Source organism: Diadema setosum, chromosome 4 (assembly GCF_964275005.1).
Source record: "Diadema setosum chromosome 4, eeDiaSeto1, whole genome shotgun sequence".
Lineage (NCBI taxonomy): Eukaryota > Metazoa > Echinodermata > Echinoidea > Diadematoida > Diadematidae > Diadema > Diadema setosum.
Genome location: NC_092688.1, coordinates 18173894 through 18191569, shown reverse-complemented (window position 1 = coordinate 18191569; position 17676 = coordinate 18173894). Strand labels below are relative to the sequence as shown.

The window sequence follows — 17676 nt, the reverse complement described above, 5'->3', positions numbered from 1 at the left end:
TGTAAATTCTCACCCTGGGAATGGACCTGGACAGCTTACCTTGACCTCAATCAGCTGTCCTTAGTACGTTGCATTATTCAAGTCTTGCTTGACCGCTGGAAAGTAAAGCAGTAAAGAAAGTGCAAAAATCAATAACTTTGGACGGCCACTTTCTGGCCAATTTCCGGAGCATTTTCTCTCTTCTCTTTTTTTCCTTTCTTTTCCTTTTTTCCCAAACATTTACTCATTGACCTTTCCTTTTTGTTGTTGTGCTTTCCTTCCAAATAAAATCATCCAGTCCAATGTGACTTGGCCTTGGCAGGAAAAATCTGTGAGAAATTTGCAGATTCGAAGAAAGCAGGGATCTAAGAAAGGGCAAAAACTCACTGACAAATTTTCAGCCTTATGCCAGAAGGGCCTTAAAGAACTTCCCCTGTTATGCCAAAAGGGCACTAATAGTGTACAAAGTCTATAGCATTAAGGGCCTTTTAGCATAACAGTGGAAGTGGTTTAAGGCCCTTTTGGCATAAGACCGACGAAATGGCAACTGCATCCATGTTCATTCCTTGCAGATTTAGCAAGACTGTTTGTCAGCCTAGCTTTGAATATCACTTACAGAGTCCTGAACAGGTTTTGTTTTGTTTTGATTTGTTTTGTTTTGTTTTCAGGTAAACTCACCAAAACTAAGAAACAAATAAACAAACTCACAAACAATACTCATCTTGTCAAGAATGCAAATGACAAAGAAAAGGAGGACCAGGAAATTACCACAATGTGATACTATAAAATTAAGCTTTGAAATCATTCTTTTAAATTCTTTTGCAATTGTTATATAAGTATAAAAAAGAATATACAAATATATATTAATGCATATAGAAATGCTATGAACAGCTAAGAATATTGCCTGACTTCTGAGATGGTGAACTGTTTCCTATTTTCACTCTCATTTCTCAGTCATTATGTTGCAACATCGTCATATATGTTCATGTTGGTAAAAGTGTACCTAGTTGCAGAAATAGTTTATTATTCAAATTTATGCTCAACAAGAGGATTTTTTTTTGTTTGTTTGTTTTTGCAAATGGTGAATATTTTGGCATGGTGCAAGGATATCATTTTAGGAACTTGAATAATGATACATCACTACAACATTAGAAAAGTTAGGTTTGAAAAATGGGCATGACAAAGGAAAAAGAATATAAATGTTGAAATGACAATATCAATATACAGTTTGATGCCCTTCATGCAATATTTAAAAGTGCTGAACAGTGGTATGATCCAAAAAAAAAATCACTGTCAGGGGCAGGACCAAACCTCAGTGACATCACACAAGGCAACCACACAGAAATTAAAGACTTGCAGTTCACTTTATTCCTGTTAAATGCAGCTAAAATTGGCACCTACCTCAGTGTCATATAACAAAGCAAAAACATGATAACAAACATTTCGATTCATTTCTCAGTGAAGCAACCCTGCCTTTTCCCCTCCCATGCCTCAGCCTGCCATAGTCTCATCTTGAAATACTTTTTCTTTTCTTTTCTTTCTCTCTCTTTTCAATGTTTTGAATTACTACAAATAAAAGCCTGCGGCTGTTTGGAGAAAGCACTTCGGGAGGAAAAAATGAGGGAAGCATCTGTTTTCATTGTGGCAGACAATTAGTGGAAGAGGAGAACTTTTAATTGCTGTATTTGGCAGGCGTGGAGTGAAGCGAGACAGCGAACTATGAATTTCTGACGCGGGTCCACGGTCGAGCATGAGATGCTCTGTGCGACGGGGAAAATACTCCATTAGCGCAGTCCATGGTCTGTTTATATAGTCTACTGCGGAATAGCAACCACTTTCCATTTTCTGTTCAATTTCCTCTGATAGGTTTTGTCCCTGGAGTTGTGTATTGCTTCTTCCCGTTGTTATTTGTTTGTTTTGTTGGGGTGTTTTTTTTCCTCCGGGAAAGGAATAATTAACATTGAACTGTTTATGCTCTTGGTAATTTGTATGAGTGTTGGTCTACCATGCAGAGAGAGGTGTACTAGGTGTTTCATAGTTCACTTCTCACATGTACACTCTCAGGCTTATAATGTATGAGTGTGTTTGTCATCATGTATGTGTCTGTCCGTCTGTTTAACTGTATATGGCTGGCTGACCTTGTCTTGACATTAACCCTTGCTGCGTTTTCTTCGCCGATTTGCACACATGCTGGACTGTATGGATGTCAGTGTGCTAATTAGCAGCATACTTAATCCTGGTTGTGTGACCAAGGCCTTCCTCTTGGACTGAGGCACATTGCTACACCTGAGTGGGCTTGCTAATCCACTATTAGGTCAAGTTTGAATGGATTGCTGAATGCAGATGAAAATTGCCTGGCAGGTTTTTAGAAGCCAAGTGCCTGGGCACCTGGACAACTTTGCTAGAGGGCTTTGTTTAGGATTTCTAGTGGCATGCATCAAATCCTGTTGATTGCACTTGCATTTTACACTGCTTGCAAAATGTGCAAAAATACTAAATACAGCATCAAGCACAAGCTTTCAACAACAAAAGTAAGAAATAAAAATAAAACATTAAAAAAAGAATTGTTTCCATCAATGAAATGTGTAGAGCAAATTTCAGTGTTTAATGGTCGCCATTAAAAATGAGAAATACATATTTAATTGCAATTAAGCCACAACCCTCCCTTGTATGGGATTAAAGCCATATTTACAGCTGTCCTCTCCCTCACCGTACGGAGGCGATGCAGTGGTCAAGATGGCTATGCTTCCTGTCCACATCTCCTTTTCATATCTGGTTTGTCCTCACAGCGCACATATCGTTCAGTCCAATTTGAAGTCAACCTCTGGCTTACTCTCTCGGAATGCAAAAGAGGGATTGTCCCAGTGGGCTTGAGGGCAAGCTACAAACTTGGGTTTTCAAGACTTGCGGAAGAAAGAAAAATGGAAGCACAGTGACCATTAGTATTCTGCAAGGACATTGAATGGTGATTTAAAAGACAAAAACAAAAACTAACAGTAAAACTGTGATCAGAGTTATTTTGGGAGGGAGGGAGGGATGATTTTTGTGTGTATGTGTGTTTGTTTGTATTGTTTGTTTTTGCTTTTGTGCTGCACGGAGGTAGACATGATAGAATGGAATGTGTATGAAGCAAAGTGAAATAAAAAAATATTTCGATATTAAAAATAAATGTTCTTTCATTTCAATCCTTTGTACTCCATAATTGTTGAGATATTTTAGCAGAGTTTTCAAAAGCTGCTTGATCCCAAATTCGTAACTGATTCTTAAATTGGCCAAAAAAACAAAAACAAAAAATCAAAAATTTTTGTCCCCTTCCTCAATTGGCATTTTTTTTTTAATTCATTAGTTCATACAAATTTAATGTAATAAACCAGGTCCATCTAATCTTCTCTAATATAAGATATACAGTAGAATTCAGAGTTGCCCATTGGATGATGAAAAGATGATCATTTCTGTGGCAATATCCTCCAGGTCTTGATGGTTTGATTTGAAAAGGGTCGCTTCACGTAAGCCAGCGCTTCCAGTTACCACTTTCTAATCACCATCCATATCCTATATATGAACATCATTTTGTACCATGTGGTATTACCATTGAAATAAGACATGCTGTTATCTTGTTTACTATAAGGTATGGTCATGAATTTATTTTCTTTCTGGTAATGTGTCGGTAGTTCAATTTTAGACACAAAATTCCTTGTACTCAACTTAGCATGAAAGATTTCTGTAATCGTGCACATGTTTCCACTTTGATTAGAAAAGCAAAAACAAAAGAGATCATAGGTTTTTAAAAATGCAATGCACTAATAATCTTTTAGAAAGTGACAGTATCATGCATTGTAAGAGTTGGAAAGTATAAAAAAAAAAAAGATGCATTAGTGGCTCTTTGGTATTCCAGCCATCAAAGACATGTACTTCCATTATGCCAGATGAATGTGAGATTGGTATCAATTTTCTCAGACTCTTCCATCCACTTTTCATATTTGATCATTCTATGCCAACGCCAGAAGATATCATTAAAGATGCATGTCATGTTTCTTGTTACGATGGATGGAAATGCATCATCTGTGATATGATTGCATGAATACAAACATTTTGCGGCCACAGCAATCTTTGTCCACCAAAAAAAAAAAAAAAAAAGATAAATAAATACGACTTCTCCTGGGATATTTTGGTCCAAGATGCATCGCATTTCAATATTATTTTCCAAGGAGAGTTTTGCTGCAAAACATATCAGTTTTCGTTTGAAAGAATTTCTTAGCATTATTCTTGAGCTGTTCCATACAATGATTGGGGGGGGGGGGGAGGGATAAAAATTTGATTGTAATATCACTTTGTCTCTGTCAAGATATTGTTTGTTGCTTTTTGTTTTTGTTTTTTGTTTTTTTCTAGCAAGATCCCTGAGGGGATGCTAAACAGGAAAAAAAAAAATCATGGATGCAAAGTTGCATACAGACAAGGCATAATTTGTCTTCTTAGCAAAGTTTGAGACATGATACAGTTTAAAGATACTTCAAACAACTCCTGGGGAATTTTTTCCTAATATAGTGCATTAGATTGTGAGATGCATCAAGTTCTCTAGCTGTTCAGAATGTCCTCTGAAAAGAAACATTACAAATAGATTTAATAGGGGTCTATAAAATAGAGGCAAACAACGTACGTGGCACAATCACCAAAGTTTAGTGTGTAAATAACACTTGGACTTTTTTTAGTATTTGATATGCAGGCAATGATAGTTGGGAGTGTCACATGCATTTGTTAACTACCTTTAACCTGGAGTGTTTTCTCTTTCATCTCCCCCCCCCCCTTCTCCTCCCCCTCCCCTCCCCCACCCTCCTCTTTCTATCCTCTCTCTCCACAGCAGGCGGTGGTCAGCCATCATCCTTTCATCATCCAGATCTACAAGTCATGGCAGAGCAAGATCAACCTACACATAGGTGAGTGGGTTGATGTAGTTTTTGTGTTGTCCATCTGTCCTTTTGTCTGTTTGTCTATCCAACCTAGATCTCATTATCATGATTGAATAGGTCAGCAAATTTTCTTAGGGTCAAAGCTCAAAGGCTACTATAAATTTCTGTATTTTTTTCTTTACTTGTACTTCATCTAGAAATGTCCAGTTGTGATATAATTTGGTTTAGAATCTATGTAGGGTAGAAATACTGTAAAAAGACAGTTATTAGTGGTGAATGATCAAAAGTCAAGGTCAAAGGTCATCATAGTTTTGCCAAAACTGTCATTATCAGAAGTAACTTCAACTAGGCATATCCATTTATTGATGTAGGTTAGTTGACAGGGTAGAAATAAACTATTTTCACGAACATGATAGTGATAGAAGGTCAGAGTCAAAGGTCTTTGTACTTTGGTTTTAAAAAATGGTGTTTTCTAGCCATACCTGTAGCTTGGACTTTCCATTGACAATATGAACTGGAAGGAATGTTAAAAATGCACGAAATGTCAGTTGGCTGAAATGATAGGGTGAAGGGTCAAGGGCCAAGGTCAGTGGCCACCAAAATTAAGTTAAGATGCTTTTTTTTTTACTGACCAGGAATGCCATTAGGTAAGTCCAATGATAATATCATTGGGTGTAGACCTAATGGATAGAGAGAAAGTGGACAGAAAGTTCCTGTGTGCAAAGGGTTAAAGGTCAATCCTTAGGCAGTGATCATGGTCAGTGACCTTCATGAAAATGTAAAGCACATAGTGATTTCATGAGAAGCAGAGGCTCGCCAGTTGCCTTGGCAGCAGTTGAATCAATCTAGTTATTATATGTGGTTTTATCCACTCCATCGTTAACTGGATCACATCACCAACTGTCTGAGTTTCATGGATAGCTATTTTTCGCTGGTGTGCATTCCAGCTCCGGGCATGATTGAGTACATAATCACATTTGGAACATACGTTCACTCGTGCACGCCATGTGCATCAGTACATGTGAAACACACATAAAACATGATGGTCTCATGTGTGTAGGGCCCTACTGAATTATCAAGAGTCCCCCATTTTGTGTGATGCGAGGAAACCAGGGACTTCCTATCACTTGATCCGATTTCGTAGCATATTGCAAAACAACGCAACAAACAAGAAAATGAGCCTCTTCCTGGCTGTACACTCTTTCTGTGATCACAAAGTTTTGGAGCAATATGGGGGGGGGGGGGGGGGGTCATGTAGGAGGGTGGAACTGGATTATGGGAAGAAGGCTGATGTTTGTTGTATGTCTTTTGTCACATGCACACAAATTATACTACCAGGGGTCTGTTTCATGAAAGTCTTTCATGACAGACTTTTCGCTCACAAGACACACCTTTGAGAGACTTCATGAAATGGATTGTACTTTTCTTTGAAAGTCCATCAATGCTACATATGAGCGCCTTTGGCCTTTCCAAGATTAATGTAAAGACTTTAATGTGATGGCTTCATGAAACAGACCCCAGGTTGTCAAGAGTTGATGTCAAGTTTACAACCTCTATCAACCCTATATGTCACATGGCTTCATCTCAGAAATACATTATGTAGATCATTCAAGTAATGTTTGTGTAGAGGATTTTTCTTTGGATGTTGAGAATGCACTTTTCTGGTATTCCCCCCCCCCCCCCCCTTTGGTCTTGTGTTCCATTTCCGACTGACATACTTTGTCAGAAGCAAGAAATGATCCAAGTCCCATGTCAGGCAGATCAGAGGAAATATCTTAATACCTTTTGGAGACCAAAAAGTCATAAACAGTGCAAACACACCCTGTTTCACATTTAGCCCAATACAGTCAATATGAGGAACATTCCCACATTCGATAGATGAGCAGGAATATTGATATAGATATGAGAATATAGACATAGATTTAAGTAGGGATAGTTGATAGATACAGACAAGCATTCAAGCCTGAAATCACAAAAGTAGTACCGATGTAAAATCAAACCCGCAGTTTAAATGTTGTCTGTGGACTATAAAAACAAGGGCAAAATAGGCCTACCTTGCATATGTGGTTGAGAGCATGGTTTCATTGTAAATGTTTTTCGGCCCAAGTGATATATCACACATATTTTATGATTTCCAAGTTTGCATAATTCATTGAAGAGATGAAACCTAAATTTGTGAACTTGGGCAAATTACAATTGGCAACTGTGTGATCTAGGTGTTGAGCAAGTCTCCATGCAGATTGTACGTGACAATTCACCAATATTCATTTTTTTTTTATGTTATACGATAAGAAGAATATGTATTTGTCTGTTCTGTCTGTGCCCAAATATTTGAGAAAATTAAAAATAGTGAAATTTGGAGTAGAAAAAAATGGAGAGCTGCTCAAAACCGATTTAACATTGATTGCAGTAAGTGATGTATTGTTACAGAGCATCAACCCAGCCAAAAAATGATTAATTGATGTCCTTTGCAGAGTTGGTAGGAAGTTTTTGCGAGGAGAATAGGTGTGATGTATGCTTTCTGAGTGGTGTATCTGTCATCTAGCAAAAACAAAGTCCTTATCTTGCACTAGGCACCCTTTAAGACACATTTGAGTACACTGTTAATATTTACTAGCGGACATCTCGATCTTGTTACCCATTTTGCGGGAAGCGGGATGCGGTCTTGTGGCCTGGAATCAGATTCCCCTCAAGAATGCCAAGAAAGCACTTGAGACGCGAGATGCTCCACACTTAGATACCGCCTCCGATCGTTGCATCGCAGAGAGATGAAGTCATGCGATGTTTGGCAGCCTCGCAGGGGAGCAAGATTAGTCTCACATCCAGAACTCACAAAAGTTTGCAAATAAGAAACTTAGGATGTCTGATTATACTGTTGCTTTCTGAAGGGGAAGGATCAGATCATGAATAAGCTGGTGTGTAGTCCCCTAACAACTTACTATAATTCTCACGTGCAGTGTGAAATACTTCAAATTTCTCTTTGATGAGCTTAGGGTAAATTGTGGGAATCTACAGACCATTTACAATCTTCTAAGGGAATTTCCCTAGCCATTCCAAAGACCCACAAAAGGGCCATAGATCATTCTTGTTTGTATTACTGCCCCAAACTTTGAAACTCATCACTCATCTCACTAGTGAAAATGCCATCCAATTTATTATACAGGAAGCTTTTAAAATCCCATTTATTTCAGTAATATTGCATAATATTTCACACTGTATTGTCTATTGTAAGCTTATCATGTCTGATATGCTGTTATATCCTGTATGTAACTTATAAGCCATTTGTACCCTTTGGAAAAGGTACTGTACAAATGGCACAATGTATGTATGGATGTATGTGTGTGATAAATGACATGCTTTATTGAAATGGTTGTTTACAACAGATTTTTGTATGTATTTTTTCCGTGCTTCTGCAGTAATGGAGTACGCCACCCATGGCGATCTGTACACGCTGTGGATTCTTGAAGGCGTGTTCACAGAAATGGCTGTATGCATCTACGTCGCCGAGCTGTCCATGGCCCTGGACTTTCTCCATAACGCTGGTGTCATCTACAGGGATCTCAAGGTAATTGTGGCTGATGTAAACAAGAATTATTAACAATCAAACAAAATCCATGATGTCAATTAGCAGCTGCATTTAGAATGACACAAAAAATTGCAATGATCAGGATTTTCATTGGAGCAAAATCGTTTTTGTGTGATGTGTCAGTGGTTCCATGAAAATTTGGCGAGCAAAAGGACTGTTACAACAGAAGAGCCGGCAAGTTTCACTGATTCTACAGGAGGCTTCTCAAAATATTAGATATTTCTGTATACCCTGACAAAAGAATGCTTAATGGGATGATATAGTTTTGGTTGAGAAGAGGCTGCAGGTTTCCAGCTCTTTTGTGAGATAATGAGAAACCTGTATGTAATGTACAAGAGCATACAATTCTACCATGAATTCAAAGTTTATTTTGATGAAAATCAATGTTGAAATGGCTGAGATATCCAAAACAAAGTGATCCTAATAAAAGGTGGGACCCACCTTTCATTAGGATTGCTTTGTCTTGTTTTGTTTTGTTTTGTTTTGTTTTTGGATATCTCAGCCATTATAAAACCGATTTTCATCAAGTGAACTTTTAATTAATTTAAGAATTGTATGCTCTTTCATATTCCATAAGAGGTTTCTAATTATCTCGCAAAAAGTTAGCAGCTGAATCCCCATCTAAACCAAAACTATATCATCCCTTTAAAGCCTCCTTGATTTCAGAATAAGTTTTGCCTAATAAGATGCATTTAATGCCCAAGTTTAACTCTAATTGCTCCGAGGAATCTCCCTGAATTCAATATCTCCTGCATTAGTGATAATGTTTCCTCACACTGAGACACTCAAAACTGATCATGGTATCTTTAAATGAAACATAAAGAGCTTATTTTACAATGACGTCATCATCTGACGCTTTAGATGGTGCCACAATGAGTTTGCTTTATGTCTTAAGGTTTGCTCCCTTGACCATTCCTTTGTTTGTTTGATGACCCTCATCACAGATGGAAAATATCCTCCTAGACCACGAGGGCCACATCAAGCTGACCGACTTTGGCCTGTCCAAGTGGCTGAAGCGAGGAAACAGGACATCGACCATTTGCGGGACGCTGCAATATATGGGTATGTTTTTGATGAGTTGATCTTCCGGCAGGGCTACTCAGAAGCTTGTCAGTTCTTCTCCTAACTTTGATATCTTTGAAAGGATAGGAATGACAGTGCAGGTAACAATTTGAAATTGTTAGATAGGAAAGTGGATGAAATATATCGTTTTATGAAAAAGAATTGCCTTTGGATCTGACATGTGAATTCAGAATTTAGTACTCAGTAAAGAGTTACTATAAACACAGTGGGAGTGCAGTGATACACCAGTCATTCATTTGTTTGTTTCATTTCCATCTGAGAAGATGGCTTGATATCCCATATTCAGCTGCAGTAGCTGGTCTTCCATGGGGTCCAACTGAATGTAAGGTGGTTTAAAAAGTTTAAAAGGGGTAGTTAAAAAGGCTCTGGAGTACAAAGTCTGCTGGGCAGCTACATCGCAATTAGTATTATGTCTTCAAAAAACAGATGTTCATCCTGATATTGCTGATTCTTTATCTGCCACCTCATTCTTTTGGGATAAGACATCTGGGTATGCCAGAGCACTTTGGAGTGAGCTTTGAAAATTCCTCGTGCTATTTACTCATAGAGTCAGATTGGAAATTGACAGACTGTAGGTGGATCCCTGTAAGCAATTTTGATACATTAGACCATGTAAAGAGGAGAGTGAACTTCTTAAAGACCTCCACATGATCGGCACAGAGCTTTCATGTATGTGAGTCCTTGAGGCTACCATGGCTTTGAAAGCCCCCTAATTGTCCCTTACACAAGGCTCTCTTTGTGAGTATCAGCTGTGCCCACTGCTTCTCCTTCTTCCTGACCGTCTTCAAATGTCCGCGAGCGAGACAGTTTATCGGCAATTTCCTCTTTTCACGGGAGGAATTGTCGTACCCAGTAGGACAAAATTTATTTCATTAATTGGAAGCGCTCAGCAGCGACTCTTCCGCGAGGGGCTGGAGTAATGTCATTATAGAGTGCTTGCATCGAAGCATTTTTTAGGGGATGATGTTGGGTTACGCCAAGTGAGGGTGGAGTACAAATGATGGCAACCTAATGTCTACATCACAGTGTGTACTCGACAAAGAACTGACACGCTGGATGAATCTTGTGCTTGATGGCTCAAATTCGGAGTCTTGGCAAGTGAAGAAGTGGTTTACTTTGTGCAGGCGTACACTAAGATCTCTTGGATGGAAATGGAAAATGAGGCGGGTAAAAAAGAGAGTAGAACAATTGAAGACGATGATGATGTAGAATGAAAGGTAAAGAACAAGAGATTTATCAGAAAATGGAGGTGGGGAGCAGAGAAAAGCTGGAGGGGAAAGAAAAAGGCAACATGAGATGAACTTCCCTCCAATCTGGGAGTTACTATACATTTATTGTCACTGTGTTGGTGACACGACATTTGCACCTGCAACAATTGCCTCAGTCTTATATTCTCCAAGGACTTCTAGGGTTAGGATTTGGGTAGTGATTGGGTTTTAGGTTTAGTTTGATCTGAGGATTAGGATTAGGTTAGGGTTATGAATGTGGGTAGAATTTACGTTTTTCGTAGCTTGCAGATATTTCATGGTAGGAATTGTTGCAGGAGCAAATGTCATGGAACCCTCTGTATCACCCTTTAAAACTTTCCCCTGCTCTCTAATTAATCAATTTGTTAATCCTTTTCATTAGTGAATTTTATATGTTTATTTTGCATCTCTTTTATTCTTTAACCCTCCCCCCCCCCCCCTCCTGAACTCTCACAACATTTTCTCAGTCCTTTTTAGCTCACCTGAGCCAAAGGCTCAAGTGAGCTATTGTGATCGCCCTTCGTCCGGCGTGCGTCGTCCGTCGTCCGTCGTGCGTAAACTTTTTACATTCTTCTTCTTGAAAACCCCAAGACCGATTTTCATCAAACTTGGCAGGTAGCATCCCTAGGGGGTGAGGAACTCAATTTGTTAAAATGGGCACCATGACCCACCCAGGGGGCCCCCAGGGGGCCCAAACCCCCCAAAATTAAGGAATCTGTGAAAATCTTCTTTTCTAGAACCAGAAGTGATAGAGCTAAGTTAATACTATGAGTTAGTACATTGATGACTGTAGTTTCAAGTTTGTTCATGACAGGATCAGGGGTGCCCCCTTGGGACCCAGGGGAGGGGGTTGGGGAAGGGTTCTAATGGGGCCTAAATTGTACATTTTCATCTTCTTCTTGAGAACCCCATGACCCATTTTCACCAAACTTGGCAGGTAGCATCCCTAGGGGGTTAGGAACTCAATATGTTAAAATGGGCACCATGCCCCACCCAGGGGGCCTCCAGGGGGCCCCAACGCCCCAAAATTAAGGAATCTTTAAAAATCTTCTTCTCCAGAACCAGAAGTGATAGAGCTAAGTTAATACTATGAGTTTGTACATTGATGACTGTAGTTTCAAGTTTGTTCATGGCAGAATCAGGGGTGCCCCCCTTGGGACCCAGGGGAGGGGGGTGAGGAGGGGTCCTAATGGGGCCTAAATTGTACATTTTTATCTTCTTCTTGAGAACCCCATGACCCATTTTCACCAAACTTGGCAGGTAGCATCCCTAGGGGGTTAGGATCTCAATTTCTTAAAATGGGCACCATACCCCACCCAGGGGGCCCCCAGGGGGGCCCCAACGCCCCAGAATGAAGGAATCTTTAAAAATCTTCTCTAGAATCAGCAGTTATAGAGGTAAGATGATACTATGAGTGAGTACATTAATGACTGTATTTACAAGTTTGTTCATAGGAGATCAAGGGGTGCCCCTCTTGGGGGCGGGGGGGGGGGGGGGGGGGGTTGGTTGGGAAGGTCCAAATGGGCCGGGACCTGAATTGTACATTTTCATCTTCTTCCTGAAAACCTCATGATGTATTTTCGTCAAACTTGGCAGGTAGCATCCCTAGGGGGTTAGGATCTCAATTTATAAAAATGGGCACCATGCCTCACCCAGAGGGCCCCAGGGGGTCCCAATCCCCCCAAATTAAGGAATCTTAAAAAAATTGGGCCCTTATTGTACAGTTTCATCTTCTACTTGAGAATGCCTGGTCAAATTTTGGTAGAGCTGTGAATAATCTAGATTAGTGACTGCGTGAAAGGTGAACTTGCGATACTCAGGTGAGCGCTAGACCCGCGGGTCTCTTGTTATCTGTAGAATTGTTTGTCAGTGCCCTTACTTGAATCTGCTTTTTCAATCTTTCTCTGAGTAGTACATCTGCCACCATACATTTAGCATTGATTAGTATCGGAAGACGTGGCAAGCACTGTCAATTGATGGGGATCATGTAACTCTTTTTAATCTCCATTGTATCATGAATGAATGTGTCTGACTTTTCATACATGACAGCCAAGTAATATGGAAGGAATCAGCTGATTGCCAATGAAAGCACTGCCTAGGTACAGCAGATTGTATGGGCACGCTTAGGGTTAACCCTGTGAGGACAGACTGATTTTTCTACAACACGCATTTCCCATAGACTCCTGCCTGAGTATACTCGGGACTTGTCCTCAGCAGGTTAAGATGACTGGAATGTCTCATCATGTTAGGAGACATCTAGGGAGGTGTTATAGATGGAGTGACAACTCTTTGTAATCCATGCAAGCACTTGTTTGGGTTCTAAAGCATTACAGTAGAATGTCTGACATTCTTCTATGCTTTGAAATCATGCTTGACATCGCTCTAGCTCCAAGATGAAATCAGGGAAAAAAGAATTTTTTACATTTCATTGAATTACAAGCTTCATTTCAGTATAAAATACCATTATTGAATGAAATACTAGAATCTGCTAACAGTTTAGGAAAAATTCAAAGTTAGAGACATTTATTTCTGTTCTTGTAATGCATAAATCAAAATGAAAAAAAAAAAATGGACCCTCATATAACAGACTGAATATTTTTCTATAGTGTGCATATTTACATGTGTTAGCTCTTTATCTTTTAATCTGGCCTATTTGTATATCTAGGTACTCCACTATTGTGTGTTCCAACATTTTTTTTTTGAACTTCTCATTGTTAAAAGTGTCATTTTTGTTGATTCACTCTTCCAATTCAAGGCGCACAAATTAATTCGCTGCAGACACATTGAAAGAGAGAGCAAACTGCAACAGTGGAAGGTCTTTTCTGCTGTGAGCGCTCTAGTCCTGAATACTGATGCTCTCATTTTTCAAAGCACCTGGGTTCCACCTGTCAGTAGTTCGGTGTATAACTTCTCTGCAGTGCCAAGCAAGACTTGAAGGAGAGCTGAAGTTCTTTCTCCATCTATAACATCTCCCCGATACATGTTATCAGCTCACTTGAAACCCACTTTATCTCACTGCAGTGCCGTCTATTGCCAGTAGATTTGTCACAGTGTGGCAGGTGGACAGTCCTTACTGGTGGCTGTTTCTCCAAAACATGCAATACTGCTTCACAAAATTGACTCTAGATAACTTTCCCGACATCCAAAGTGCCCTGACCAATTATCCTTCTTCTGTAATAATCCTCACCAAATGCAACCATCGCATCCTCTCTATCATTATCCCTCTACATCCAGAGAATTTTGCTCCCAAAGTGCTATTAAACTTTTCTTTTGCAGGCTAGGTGTGGGGGCGGTAGTCGTAGGAGGAGGGCAGCATTTGCACATTTTTCTCCTCTTTTCCCCACAGGCTCTTCTTACATTTTATGACCATGAATAGATAAGGATATTGAGCTGCTAGGCAATGAAAACAAAAATCTTACATTTTGTAGGTTGGGGCGAGAGAACATCATGGGAAATCTTGACAGATTTGTGGAGGAGTACTCCTGATTGAGCTCACTTTTCATCCCTACATTCTTTGTTTTGAAAAATGATTATCGTTGACACATCATCATGCGATATAGAAAACATGACCCATAAAAAAGTTTTATGTTGTCCTCCTACCAGTGGCCATAGAGTATACTGTTGTCCCAGTGCTGTCCCATTAAGTGAATAACTGGTGATAGCAATGATGGTCATACTGTAAATAACGGTGTATTAACTGTACTCCCCCCCCCCCACCCCCAAAACAGGTCAAAATTCAGGGTGCGATTGATACACCATTACAGCCAATGCCTATACTGAATGTTTGCATATTAAAAGTGTGCTGACGATATCCAGTATTCAAAATAAGTTCATTTTCTTTAGGCATTATACTGTATATTTCCTTCTTTTTTATGGCACAAAAATCAACACATTTTCTCCCCCAATCATTTCACTCAATTCAACCAACATGTCAGCAGTATCTCCACCTATTCCATGGCAGGATCAGTCTTCATAGGCAGACTGTCATATTTTCTTCCCCCAACTGTCGATAAAAAGGGGGTGCAGTTAATGCACCATTTTCTACGGTAGTATATGCATTTTAGCCTATTAATGCTTCATTATTATTGCTGTGGGTTTTTTTTTTTTTAACATTGCAAATATCAGTAAGTATTAGTGGAAATTAACAGATACCAAATGACACATAGCCAAGCTTTAGGCTGGTAAGAAATATCTGTAGTATTGTGCTCACAAACAGGCAGAATCAAGTGATTTTACAGACATAATGTGATCAGAATTAGAGATACAAAATGTCTTCACATGACATGCTATGTCATGTCATAGCCTAGCTTGCAATGATTTCATGCAGTATGTGTTTTATTGCTCTTCAGTAACTCATGTGTTGTTTAGTAATAATCTTAATGGAAAAACAAGTGTTGGGAGATTCACAAATCCCACAGATTAGAATTAATTGCATGGTGTTGGATTTCTGCTACTCCCCTATAACCTCAAGGGCAAGTTTTTCAACTTATTTTCTGTTTGATGGATTTATTAATCTCAAGTAGATTATTGGAGATTAAGTAACACTCCCATTATGACACCCACCTATTTTACCATTTAACTTGTTCCATACTGAATTCTGAATGCCCAAAAACTTAATACACAGACCATCAGGTTCCCGTACGTAACGGGTTAAATGATATCAACATATTCCATCTTTCGCTGTTACTGCATTTATTTTAGGTCTGATAAATTTCAATGCATGCATGCTTGGTTATTTTTCATAGAATGGTGAGTAGGTTCTAATTTTCAGAATATTGATGATAATGATAACGAAGTTTAATTTTGTAAAGTACATTATCATGACATAAATCCTTTTGAACTTTGCAACACAGTACTGTAAAAGTGGAAATTTTCGCGGTGTTGAAATTTTCGCGCATTTCGCGCGACCAGAAACTAGCGCGAAAATAAAAACACGCGAATATTTTTGCTTGCCATACGTTCCTGTGCTTGATGTCTTGATTCCGCGGAATTAAAAACACGCGAAACTCTTCTGACCCGGCCTAGCTCGAAAAATTAGTCGCGCGAAAATATCCACTTTTACAGTATTATAAAACCCTTGAATTCAGGAAATGGTAAGTCTTAGCTGTTTATTTTAAAGTCCAATAGTAGTTTTCAGATCATCTAAGGTGAAGAATTATAGGGTACCAGAGGAAAAGCTGCAATGAATGATAATCGCCATTTCTGTATTCGAAATGTTCAGTCCTTTACATAATATACCGGCCGCGGACTTGTGATGCTAATTGAAATGAAATTGGCTTGTCTGCAGTAGCAGAATCCATAAATATCAATTAGGTTGAAGAACATACATCTCTAATTTCTTGGTGCTATTTTAAGGAAGTTATCAGAAATAACATATTAAATTGTTAAGACTTGTTAATAATGCAGGCATTACATACAAACAAAACTCAATTTGTAGATGCATTAGACACTCGTTTGTGCATTTTAAAGTCAGTCGTCGAAAAGTGGTCCTCAAGATGGAGTCTATAGATCTGATGCAAATTTTAGACGTCATTCGTCTGAAGACTTTAATCTAATTATGGAGATTTGCGAGAAAGACACTAAATCATTTTCCAAAGTCGGCAGAAGGAACGATGCTAATCCCTAACATTTAACTGCGCAAATGGAAAGGTTGAAACCATTTGAGATTTATGACCCTTGCGTTCATCTTTGCTACTGTCATAACAAGTGATATATCAACAATCGTTAAAAGCCCATCCATGATTAACTAGCCACATCCAGAGTCCGGGCACTATGATGAAAGGCCAATGTGTCGTAAGTATGACCAATATCAACCTGCAGTGTCCTAGGGAATACAATAATAACTCTTCAGTTCTACTCTCAAATGCATTTAGAATAATGGAGTGATAAGAATATTCGTAATTCATGAGATTTAGCTTTAGCTTTTTGGAGTACTGTTAAAGGGAGGTACTCTTTCATGGAACATCTTAACTTGCAGAATATAAATATATGTATGAAATAGTCTTTGTTGTAATGAATAGATGTTAATGAAAAAACTTGATCTACACATGTATTTTTCCAGCTGGTCTCAGATCCTGTAGTTCTGATTTTTTTTTTTTGCTGCTTCTGAAATATTCAGTCTGCTGAGCTGAAATTGACTTTGCGCCTTGCAAAACACATGAATGGCACACTTGCGCCATGCACAACACATGAATGGCGCACATGCTCTTTTCCACGTTCTGACATGGCAGTGCTTCCGGAAATTAAAAACATTCGTGCTGGCCTTGAATATGTTAAAGTACAGACACGCTTCTCCTTTAATAGCACGGAGCATTAAAGGCAACATTCACATTCGAGCTTTGCGGGAGAGATGTGTGCTGTGCTTGGCTGTCAATCTCCTGCCATGATGTTGTCGCCAGGGCAACGGGTGGATTAGAGTCTGTCGTTGAGCTCGTCTCTCGGCGGAGGAAGTGAAAAGAAGGAGACTTGGTTTTAACTGGTTGCGATGTGAAAGTCATTATAGAGAGAATCATGGGCCAACTGTTACAAGAGGGTCTGTGTTTTGTATCTTTTTTTTGCAGCAAGTGTGATGAAAAAGTACTGTATTTTGATGCAGACACAACAAAATGAGAGCTTACGGTGTGAGCCTTCAAGCATAAGGTGTCAAGGATGTCACACAGAAATTGATCCGTCAAAGTACAGCAAGACTCGTAATGTATCCACAGATGTAAGATATCGCATGCACTCGGTGAAAACAGAAATGATTAAAAGAGCATTCTATACCATTGTTGCTACATTAGTGGCCTCTGGCCATTCATTATATTGTTCGTGCAGACGTCGTTAAAGTGGGACTTTGTCTTTAAAGCTGTACTTGTGTGTGTGTGTGTGTCTTGTA

The 17676-nt window shown here is 39.2% G+C and overlaps 1 protein-coding gene across 1 annotated transcript in view; it reads left to right on the top strand.

The window, feature by feature from the left end:
* LOC140226965 (ribosomal protein S6 kinase-related protein-like) overlaps positions 1 to 17676 on the top strand; it is a 123893-nt gene that overhangs the window by 91240 nt on the left and 14977 nt on the right. Inside the window, exons 5-7 of the mRNA XM_072307402.1 lie at positions 4841 to 4913; positions 8303 to 8451; positions 9417 to 9534. Coding sequence (XP_072163503.1) covers positions 4841 to 4913; positions 8303 to 8451; positions 9417 to 9534 — 340 coding nt within the window. The remainder of the gene's footprint in view (positions 1 to 4840; positions 4914 to 8302; positions 8452 to 9416; positions 9535 to 17676) is intronic.